General features: G+C 37.6%; 1 protein-coding gene across 4 annotated transcripts in view; it reads left to right on the top strand.

Moving 5' to 3' along the window:
* The window catches only part of Slc12a1 (solute carrier family 12 member 1), an 85,033-nt gene that overhangs the window by 49,196 nt on the left and 23,810 nt on the right, over nucleotides 1-12,027 (top strand). For all 4 annotated transcript variants that reach the window (XM_046460871.2, XM_046460869.2, XM_046460870.2 and 1 more), the window contains exons 18-20: nucleotides 3,124-3,264; nucleotides 5,834-5,940; nucleotides 9,848-9,930. In XM_046460871.2, coding sequence (XP_046316827.1) covers nucleotides 3,124-3,264; nucleotides 5,834-5,940; nucleotides 9,848-9,930 — 331 coding nt within the window. The remainder of the gene's footprint in view (nucleotides 1-3,123; nucleotides 3,265-5,833; nucleotides 5,941-9,847; nucleotides 9,931-12,027) is intronic.

Below are 12,027 nucleotides of genomic sequence, written 5' to 3' on the forward strand. Positions count from 1 at the left end.
AAAATTCTCTTTTTCACAGTTCCAACCAGAGAAACAATGACAAAAAAAGACAGACAAATAAGACTCTCAATGTTTTAAGAAATAAAAGTTGGAAAGAACATTGCACTTGGCCTACATTCCTCTATTTGATCCTAATGGTGTTGGAACTCCTTTGCAAAACCCTTTTTCATAATATTCACTTATTTGAAGCAGTGTCACATCAGATTCTTCTGGACTCAATAATTAGAAATTCTTTACTCCTTTTCAAATTATTGTCCAAGTTATAATATATACAACATTTTTAAAAGTTTCTTTGTTCAAATCCTGAATTAATTTATGTGTTCCTGTTTTCTATGCCAGCTGAAGCTAATCTCTGTAACACATTAATTGGGTGGGGAAATCCATTTTAGGGAGTATCACATATTTGAATGATGAATAACTGTATTCCAGTATGTCTCCTCTAGTTGTTAGTTTGTTTTATCCTTACTACGTTGGCACTGCAGCCTCGCTACACGTTAGTGTGCTAGGAAGATATTATAATTGCTTTTAGCAAAAAGAGATTCTGCATGAAATATTTTTATGACTTCTCAGTAGGGGAAACTTAGTCATTAAAATAAATCTTCTTGTCACAATTAATGTTTAATCTACATTTTTATAATACTAACAGACATACATTAGACTGTATTTATTTAAATAAATGCCATTTTCCCCAGGGGTTCAGAGTCATCGAGGTCCCACTCAATATCCTGATGGCCCAACGTCTTTCTTAGCTATTGGTGATTCTTCACTCCAATGGTTTTTGTTACTGTTGAACTTCCCTCAGTAAAATATGCTTTCTTTCATTTGTAGTAGGTGGAGTCTAGATTGCCCAAGAAAGGACTGGTGGTTCAAAATGCATCAACAGTCTGGAGACCTGAGCCAAATTTGATCCATAATGACATACCTTTCTTTAGTCTCGGCCTTCTGGTTCAGTAACTATCCTCCCTATGCCTCTGCATTTTTTATCTTCCGTGAAGGTTTTTGTTTTTTAACTTTAATATAAATCAATAATTGGAAAATTGGTAGGTTCTAGAAAATATTCTGGAAAATAATTAAGCACATAAAGAATTTAATCCAATTGAAACAGAATATTAGTTGGGCGCAGTGGTACGTGCCTGTAATTCTAGCAATACAGGAGGCTAAAGCAGGAGGATTGAAAGTTTGAAGCCAGCCTGGGTAACTTAGCAAGATCCTCAGCAATTTATCAACATCCAAATAAAAAATTAAAAAAAAACTGGAGATATAGCTCAGTGGTAAAGTATCCCTGGGTTCAATTTCTGGTTCCTGCTCCCCCACCAAAAAAAGAAGGAAACATAATATGTGACACATTGTGTTTTTAAAATTTTTCTAGTGGCCAATCAAAAAGGTAAAAAGAAATGGTTAATTTTTTTTTAATAATTTATTTAACCCAGTGCATCCAAAATATTATTTCTATATGCAACCAACATAGAAATTTTGAGATATTTTACATTCTTTTTTTTTTTTTTTTTTTTTTTTGTACTAAGGCTTCAAAATCCAGTATGTATTTTAAACTTTGAATATGTCTCAGTGTGGACTGGGCACATTTCAAAAGCTCAATAGCAACATGTAGATGGCCTGGCACATGGGGCAGCGAGGACTTAGGCAGTTGCCTTATTTTCATAAATAACAGAACATAGTTCAAGAGGGAACAAATGGCACAACCAAGGTTTCAGCCAGTCAATTTTGGAGCCAATTCTGAACCCACATTCAGTGTCTTTTTAGCTTCAAAATTGAACAAACACAGTGGTAAGTTACCACTAAGTCTGGGGCTCCAATGAGATTGTGAACATTCATTTAAGATCATACATATCAGTTTGGACAAGCATCTATCACCTCCCAGAGAGAGTAGGTATCTTATTATTACTACTTAAATCATGAAAGAAAGGGAGTTTATCCCCATGTCTAGAATAAAATTTCAAAGCTCAGAAATAATCAATTACCTCCAAATGGCCAAGCTTAGATTTTTAGACCAGTTCTGTCTGTCTACAAAGCCTGGACTCTTTTTCATATATTATCCTCATGCCTTTTGTCTCCCATCAAAGTCCTTCTAAGACTGTCGCTCCAAGTGTGGCCTAAGGACTGGCAGCAGTCACTTGACCTGGAACCTTGTTAGAGATGCAGGATCTTGAGCCCTTTTCAGACCTAAGCCTGTGCTTCATCAAGATCCCAAGAGACTCATATGAAATCTAAGACATCTGAACAAAACACAAATCTCTCTATGAATTGAAAAAATTTTCACGAAAATAATAGATTTGTCTATGGGGCACAGGGTAGATTACTCGGAAATGCCATTTGAATTGAAATGAAACATAAGAAGAAAAAAAGCTAGCTTGGACCTTTAAGGAAGGAGAAACAAGAATAAAAATTTAGTTAAAAATCTTGAAATTATGAAATGCCTTCACTACCATTACAATAAGCCTCCTTGTCTCTTAACCTTTTCTGCTTTTCTTGTGACCTAGATATGTGAACTTTTGTTCCCACCACATTCACTGAGTGAGAAGGAAATGTGAATACATTTGAGTAGAAGCCTGTCAACATTATACAGGGAAAAGTGGTACAAGGGTATTCTTGCCACACACAAAAAAAGCAACGCCTCAGCCTAACAGAGTTATCAAGATGTGCAGTTCATGACAGGATTTGCAGCTCACCATGGTCCAATTCCCAAGAGCTCTGTCCATTTCTTAAAACGGGGCTCTAGCTGAGATTTCTTTGGTGTTACTAAAAGTGGCTCCCTCTATGGAGTCAAAGGTTGAATTATGCATTTATCCTGAGCCTCTTCAATCACATTTGGAGTATTTTCTTAAGTGTCATGATGCCCTCTGCTTTCTCTTTCTTTCAGTATGATGCAGTTAATTAAGCAGGTGTTAATAAGCTTAGACATTTTGGGTGGAAAGTGAACGTGAGCAACACAGGTCCTCTCTAAAAGGTTGAATCCATGTGAACTCTGTTTAGGGAGGTGTTTTTCCCTCTTCCGCATTTCTTAACTCAACAGGGCATTGCTAGCTATTTTTGTCCTTTAGAAAAACAACAGCAGTGTGATGTACAATAGCAGACTTCTAACCAATATTTCATTGTGTCGTACAGGGACCTCGCAAGCTGTGTGTTAAGGAGATGAACAGTGGCATGGCTAAAAAACAGGCCTGGCTTATAAAGAACAAAATCAAGGCTTTCTATGCCGCAGTGGCAGCAGACTGCTTCAGAGATGGTGTCCGAAGTCTCCTTCAGGTAAGGCTAGCACTGAGGGAATGAGCACAGAGACAAAAGATAATTAGCATTCCATGTTAATGAAGCTCCTGAAGCAAATGGCTGCGGTCAGGCAGCCCAGCATCAGAGATTAATGCAGCTGGGTAAGGAATTCATTCCGAGTTCCTGGGGATAGACAAAGCTAGAACAAAAGCCGAGAGGTTCTACAGTGAACTAGGAAAGATACACTGGAAACAGAAACCGAGGTTGCCTTTGGCCACCGGCACACATTCTATCCCCATACTTATTGAAATGTAAATTTGTTCTGGTGGTTGACGACATTCAGGATCCTATTAAAACTTCAAACTATTTTTGCATCTCATACTGCATATTGCAGTGCTCAAGTCAGGCATTCTTTTCTTTTTCTTTTTTGCAAATGGTGTGAGGGCAGCTGCTAGACTCAACTAAATAAATGCATGGTGATCAGGGTGGAAAATCTCCCTATCCACCTGAATTATTTCCAGAATATTGAATAAAATGTAATAATCTCTATAGCGCAACATAAAAGCCCACAGTTATCCACATTTTCCCCCTCTCTCTTCCCTTTTCCATCTCGTTCTTTACCTCTTCCATAGTAAGTACATAAAATCTTTCCATAGTTCCCATCTCTGCAGTGTAGAGTGCAAAAAAAAAAAAAAATCCTAAAAACAATCCAAGAGACTCTCAGAAGTGTAGGGCTTGGCTTGCTAAACGTTTTGACTGTAATACAATTGAAAAACCCCACAGTATGGATACCAAATGGAGTGTTTGACTTTCAGAGTTGCCAGTTAGGAGTGTCAGAATTCAAGAATGCATCCAGGTTACTCTGATGCTTATGTGGGCAAGGAAAAAGAAAATACTTGTTAAGCAATAATATTTTGGAGATTAAGGGCATTTGATGCATTTCTGACTCCAATGCACTCAAAGAGCAATTGTAAAGTAGCTGTACATGCAGAGAAGTCATTTCTAAAAGGCCTGTTATCCACAATAAGCTTCTTTTCGTCTGTTATTAATTTGCTAAAGCATGGAAATAGGTGTTGTTGCAAAATGCTGATTTTTCTTTCAGTAATGAATTACTTTGCAGTAGCTCTTGGCTAAATATATTGAGAAGGTTATACATTTAATATAAAGTAACGACAGAATATTTGTAAAATGATAAAAACTTTCAACCAGGAATGGGACTACAAGCAGGTATAGAATAAGAGCAGGGAGACAAAAGACATAGGCATGGAAAAGGATTCTTAGATTAGTCCAGAATGAATGATAAAAAATCTGAGCATGCATAAATTCACATGAATTTCTTTAAATCAAGGTGGAGTACAGAGGGGTCATGCCAAAAGGGCAAGACTGAGTGGCACTGAAGTTAAACACTGCCAATTACAACATTTTGAATAAAGTTTTCTTTGTATCTAAGAAGTTACAGTGCAGATGACCATATCCCCAGACTGTAGCTATGGAAAAGACAATATCCATACTGCTGTATATGTGCCAAGGGCCAAAACAAATGGCTCCAAGGAACTCTTGGGCTATCTGTGCATTTCTAAGAGCAGTATACCAAATGCATTGGAGGCAAAGCTTGATTCAGGGACCCTCCCTTAGTACCCATCTTTTTCCTCTTACTACTATCTCTTTAAAAATGTCCAACTCTAGTCATTTCTCTAACTCTTCCCACGTACCAGAATGGCCTTCTTTACTCCTACTGCTGTCCTTATCTTTACTGGTCAACATCTAACCAAACTCCAAGACTCAAAGCAAATGCCACTTCTTCCATGAATCTGCCTGTGCATCGTTGGCTGGAATTCAAGTTTTCTTCCTTTGGCTTCCTTAGCAGTCCCTTCTACATTTATACTTATATTACAATTATTTGTGCATATCTTGTCTCCTCCACCTTATTCTAAGTTCCTTAATGCCAATGAAGATATTGCACTATTCTCTCACAGCACCTAACATACCACTCTGCAATTAATAGACACTTGATAATATTGCCAAATTAAATCTGATTAACTGGGAGCCATATCCTGTCATCTAATGGGGGGGAAATGAAATATCTAATGTGGAATGTAACTACTAATGATATCATCATGCAAGAGGATTAGATTTTGGAAACAAAGTTCAGTCATTCTTCAATAAATAATATGAGAGGTTTCAGTGATCCTTGTATATAAGAATTTCCCAAACATGAATTTTATTGCTAATGACATTATGGATATAACAGGTGGAAATGAGCTTTGAACCACTAAGTTATAACATGCATACCAACAGTTAAACTGGCCCTTACTTGATTTTAAATTATTGAACCATTTTAATGAGTGTGTCAGAAGAAATGCAAATGACTGCTAATTTAGAAAAGCTACATTTCTGTCATCTAAAATCCATTTATGGCTGAGATGATTTAGAACTAATCTTTCTATTTTATGCTTGGGTACGGGCATGAAGGACATGCACTAAAATGTAATCTAATCTTCAGAATCTTCAGAACATTACTTCAGTGCTCTTTGGACATTATTTTTCATTTGTAGTGGTAGTTTCCTGGTGCAGTAGGATTGCCCATGTGTTTATGTCCTCTGTTTAGGCCTCAGGCTTAGGAAGAATGAAGCCAAACACTCTGGTGATTGGATATAAAAAAAACTGGAGGAAAGCTCCCTTGGCAGAGATTGAGAACTACGTGGGAATCATACAGTAAGTGATGGCTTTCAGGAAGAGTTCTTGTTTATAATGCACTAACCAGGGTAGTACATAACCTATACTGCACAGAACACTGTTTGTGCCAGATTAAATTGTCTGAAAAGAGCACTTGCTCCTGGTCCTTTCAATTATTTACCAAAGTTAAAAACAAAAACACCACCAATAAGAACTGGAGAGACTCAGAATGTCCCAGGAGGCTGGAGGGAGAAGGGTAGCGTGTGTCAAAGAAAAAGGTAACTGTTTAGAGCTACAACCTTAAAGTCTATTTACAAGATTAAAAGCAAAAGACAGTGAGAAAAGGAAGAAATTTTTCCTTCAGAACACCTGGAATCTGGGATTGGCTGTTGAACTCATTTCAGACATCATGTTCTACGCTTTGTATAATGTGTTCACTATCTCAGAGCCCCAGATCTCTCTGTTGATAGAGAAATCACATATGCCAGGTGCTTCTGCTACCAGGTAGCAGCATTGCTTTATGTAAGGAATGTGAGTTTTAAATGGTTTGTGACAACTAATAGCCAAACATTTCAAGAATCTTGGGAGAAAAATAATGATAGACCTGAAAAGACAAGCAAGCTCCAGGCTGACATCTTTAACTTGGACTTTCTTATTTAATTCTCCTAAGAAACCTTTGAAATAAGTACTATTCTTGTTCCCATTATATAAGGAAAGATACTGTAAAAATTAAGTAATATGGTGGGAAAAAAAAATCACAGTTTAGTAATTAACCAAGGTGAGCTTCCAAACCAGAATCATACAAACTTAAAGTTCAAACACAATGACTCAATGCTATGTAGCCTCCAGAAGTTCATGGACATCCACATAGTACCTGGCTTGGTTTCTTCTTTTGAGTAAGAGAAACAAAGGCCACAAATACAGAGAGATGCACTCTAGAAAACTGAACCTTTACTCTAGGCATGAAAATACATAATCAGACAAGAGGGGCAATGTGAGAGATGCCTACCAGCCATCTTTTGCGTCAACAATAACAGTGGAAGGTTTCCTGTGTCTGGGATCAGGACAGGCTCTGACTTCATACCTAAGAGGTTCAGCTGCACCTAGACATCCACTCCACACGAGGCAGAAATCCTCACCCCTTCAAAAATAGCATGTAATGAGCTCTGCATTTTGTCATCATTTCAGGCAAATTTATAACAAAAGCATTCTGAGTTCTATTGAAAAGAATCATAGGAAACTAGCTTTCATCTTCTGAAATTATATGCATTACTGACCAAACAAATTCACTCAACAGTCTTTCTAATGTAAGGCACCTATATATTAAATACATTGTATGCCAACATATACAGCCTGTAATTCATAGGCTGCCTTCTGGCTCCTGCTGGTACTCTTAAATTCAGTAGGTAATGGCTAATCCAGGAGTTTGGGATCAGAATTTCTCCAGAATCAGCAAGCAGAATTTTTAATTTTTTTTTTAGTTATAGATAGAAACAATACCTTTATTTTATTTATTTATTCTTATGTGGCTCTGAGGATCGAACACAGTGCCTCACATGTGCTAGGCAAGCACTCTACCACTGAGTTACAGCCTCAGCCCAGCAAACAGAATTTTGATATATTTAGAATCACAATCAGTCACCTGTGGAACATTTTTGCAAATGGATTGGATCTGCCCTTTGATTATCCAGATTCCTCAGTGAAATTTCATATATACCTGAGAGAACAAAAGGGATAGAGAGAACAAAAAAGCAAATAAGAAGAAATGTGTGTATTCAAGGAGTTCATTATTTGATGCAAAATTATTTGAGATTGTCTTCCAACTTCCCTGCCATCCCAAACATTCTAAGACACCAAAGGGACCAAAACGCAGTTGACCTACTGAACCCATATCACTGAACCAAGGAGGCTTCTGGCTTTTACAACAAATTAGTAATTAGTCTTCTTGGTAATAAAATTCAATATTAAGGTAGTTCACATCTGTACTAGTGTAAACCTGCCTGTGTTGGTAAAGTTAAAGGACTTCACTAACACAGCATTGGGGTTAACATACAAGGAGGACAATCATGCATTTCTGTATTGCATTTCCTTTTCTGATTTTTTGGTTGATTAAAGTATAGTATAGTGTTATTGTTAACACCAGGCTACTGTTACATGGGTGTGGTATTTTTATCATTTTTCTTTGAATAAAAGATTTTAAGTGTCTATATAAACATTCTTAAGTATGGGTTAATTTTAATTAGAATCTCTTTTAGTTTTTAGGTCACCTTAACAAATTAACTCAACTTCATCAGCTTAATACCACACAGTTTTTGGCCTCGTGTACCAAAATCAAAGTGTGGACAGGGCTCTGTTCCCTTCAGGAGGCTCTAGAACAAATTCTTTTCCTTGGCTTCTCAGCTCTAAGCGTTGTCCACCTGAAGGGGTGGTTCATGGTCTCCTTCTTCAATCTGCAAACTCAGCAATGACTGTTAAATCCCGGTTGCATCTCATTATTCTAACCTCCACTTATGCCTCCTAATTTCATTTTTAACTACGCTTGTTACCATAGTTGGCTCACCCAGGTAATTGATGATAATCTCTCCAGCCAAAGTCCTTAATCTAATCACATCTGCCAAGTCCTTTTTGACATGTAAGGAATAGATTTAAAGATTCCAGGGGTTAAAACATCCTTGGGGGAGGGGACATTATTCTGTCTAACACAGAATCCAAAGATATTTTGTGAGGCACATTGTCTTTTTTTTTTTTTTTTTTTTTAATAATCAAGCATGGTTAGAACCAAGATTTGTTTGTGTGGAATTCACTTTGTGGCAAATTGTGTTAGAATTAACCTGTTTTGTTAAATGAATATCATCTATAGTTTAAAATTTGAGTGGATACTTATATTGCCTTGAACTTATTTGTAACATTGTCTGAATATTTAGGTTGACTTTGTTTATTGGAAACCTGTTTGCATATGGTGAGACAATCACAAGCTGCATTGTTTCTGAGAGAAGGTTGCCAATGGTAAAAGATTCTGGGTTTCAGCTCAATAGAAGATTGAACAAGGAAACTCCCACAGAAAAAAATTTTAGATGACTCAAATGATTAATTGACTTCTTCCATATTTTCAACCAGTAGAAACATATGCTACAAGAGCAGAGATAAAGGAAGGAGCCTTCAGTTCTCTTCCAGATGGTCTAATCTCACTGGGTTGGATATAGAGAAGGCACAAAAACCATCTTCAACTGTCTCAGATTGCCGTGAAAAGTATTGCTTCAAATGACTTGTCCAGAGTCAATGGAAAAAAGTTCCTTGGAGGAACTGGAGAGATTTTTACCTATGAACTTGGTGCCAGAAATGTAATCCTCATGAAAGGGAGGGAGGCTAAGAATTTCAAAGGTTCTTTGCAACCAGTAAACACTCTGTTCTAAATATATCAGTGATTGTTTTGCTCACTTTATAAAAGATTTAGTTATATTAAAAGTATGTGACAGACTCTTATGCAAAATTCTAGTTACTAATACTATTTGAGTTGGTTGCAGAGTTAATGATTTGGTTACCTGTACCCAGAATGTATTTTTTAAAAGTAGAAGAGGAGAATAAACAAAGAGAAGAAGCATCAGCTTTTGGCTGAATTCTAAAGTGAATTTTGATGGTTTCATGATATCAAAATCCTAGAAGCAAGGGATTGTTTTTGTTTGTTTGGTACCAGGAATTGAGTTCAGGGGCACTTAACCACGGAGCCACACCCTCAGCCCTTGTTTATTTTTTGAGACAAGGTCTGCTGAGTTGCTGAGACTGGCTTTGAACTTGCAATCCTCCTGCCACACCCTCCCAAGCCCCTGAGATTACCTGCAGTTACCGTGAACTACCACACCAGCTAAAATGCAAATTTAATAATATTCCAAAGCTTGAATATTAGAGGAGCCATTTAAAACACTAACAACTTTGCTTCTTCTTTCAGTGATGCCTTTGACTTTGAGATTGGCGTGGTCATAGTCAGAATCAGCCAAGGGTTTGACATCTCTCAGGTTCTTCAGGTGCAAGGTATGTACCTACCTTCTTTATTCAATCAACAAATATTTAGTAAACACCTACTATGCGTCTGACATTGTTCTAGGTGGTGGGGAAAGAACAGTACACAATATGGACAAAATCCCAGACTTCAATTCTGGGCTGATTCATGTGAGCACACTTCCCCAGTGTTTTTCCCACTTTTAACACAAGTGGCCTTTGCCCTGTTAATCATAAATGTAGGATAATTTAGGGTAGTCATCAATTTTTTTTAATCACAAAACCACAAAGCCAGCATCAAGGAAAATAGCACCTTCAGTAAAATAGCCTGCCAAATTAATTTCTGCAAGATGTTTTAGAAAATGAAGATTAATTCCTTCCTCAGAAAAACATATATTTTCCTTTTAAGAGTCTATGAACTGGTGTGTAGCTAACATGGAAATGAGTCTGAATGTATCATGCTGTGAATCACTAATCTAAGTCAGAGGCAGAAACACTAATTCAGATTAGTGACTATTTTTTCCCTGTAGAGAATTTGGTATACTTGTTTAGTCTCAGATTTTAAACATACCCTCTTTGTGTTTGAAATAAAGAACATATTCAAAGAATTACTAAAAAATTAGGACAGATCATGAATTCATCTCTTTAACTGAACTTTAAAATAGAGCCCACTGATGATATGACACAAAGATATGAGGATATTTTGGGGTATGTATTATGTGGTAGGCATACTGTAGGTGAAGATGCTGGGTAGATTAATAACTTGGTCTGTACCCCCAGGAGACTCACATCCTAGTAAGGGTAATGGATAATAGGTATAAATAAAGCATTAAGGAGGGTGGGAGTTAGCCCCTGAAAGGCTGAAAGGAGGATGTTTGATTTGAGAATTACAGGTTGAGTCAGAGATAATTAGGCAATGTTGAGGGAGAGAAAAACAAAGAGAGGGTTTGGGAACAGCATTCTTGGCAAATAGGAGAGCATCAGTAAAGGTTAGACATGAGAGTACGGCAGAATGGGATACATGGGCAACCAGAGACAGATTCCTGTTACTGAAGTGAAAAGCATATGAAGTAGACAATAATGAAATATGAGGCTGCCCCCCATAAAGAGGATCCAGACTTTAAAAGCTTCATTTGTCATCTTAAAAAATGTGGGCCATATTCCGTAGATAATGAGGACTATCAAAGAGATTTAAGGGAGGGAGTAATATGGTCCAACATGGGTTAGAGTTCATAGTCTTTCAGTTATATGGCACATGATTCAAAGAGGATTAGAACAGAAACAGAGAGACATATAAAAATGATTTCTGCAATAATCAAAGTGAGAGAATGTTTTAGTCAGCTCTTTTGCTGCTATGACTAAAAGACCCACCAGAACAATTGTAGAGGAGAAAAAGTTTATTTGAGGGCTCACAGTTTCAGAGGTCTCAGTCCATAGAAAGTCAACTCAATTCCTCAGGGCTCTATGTGAGGCAGAAAAACCTGGCAGAAGAAATGGTGGAGGGACGCCGCTCACATGATGATCAGAGAGCAGAGGAAGAGATCTCCATTTTCCAAATACAAATATATAGCCCAAAGCCATGCCCCCATTAACCCACGTCCTCCAGCCACACCACACCTACCTCCAGTCACCACTCAGTTAATCCCATCAGGGGATTAATTCACTGATTGGGTTAAGGCTCTCGTACTCCAATCATTTATTTTCTGAACTTTCTTGCATTGTTTCACACGTGAACTTTTGGAGGAGAACTCACATCCAGACCAAGGCAACAGCTTGAACTACAGATGCCTCCATAGAGATGGAGAGAAAAGGACAAAATTGAGAAATATTTCAGAGTTAAGAAGAGCAACATGAGGAATTGATTGGATGTGTAGGAAACAGGAAAGGGAGGAGGGAAGAAAAAGTCCTTGGCTGAGTGAGTGAGTGGTGGGAGTACGGATAGAGATGGGGAACACAAGAGGAAAAGCAAGGTTAATGAGATACCTGGTGCAATTTCAGACAGTATCCTATGGGAAAACCTGCTGCAAGTGTCCACTGGGCAGTTAATAGTCCCAGTCTCAAAGAAATAAACTGAGTCTAAAATGCAGATTCAAATGTTACTGACTAAATTGTGACCCAGGCCCAGCCCCC

The sequence above is a fragment of the Marmota monax genome, unplaced genomic scaffold (genome assembly GCF_021218885.2).
Source record: "Marmota monax isolate L192 unplaced genomic scaffold, Marmota_monax_Labrador192_F-V1.1 WCK01_AAM20220418_F8-fsc00001, whole genome shotgun sequence".
Taxonomy (NCBI): domain Eukaryota; kingdom Metazoa; phylum Chordata; class Mammalia; order Rodentia; family Sciuridae; genus Marmota; species Marmota monax.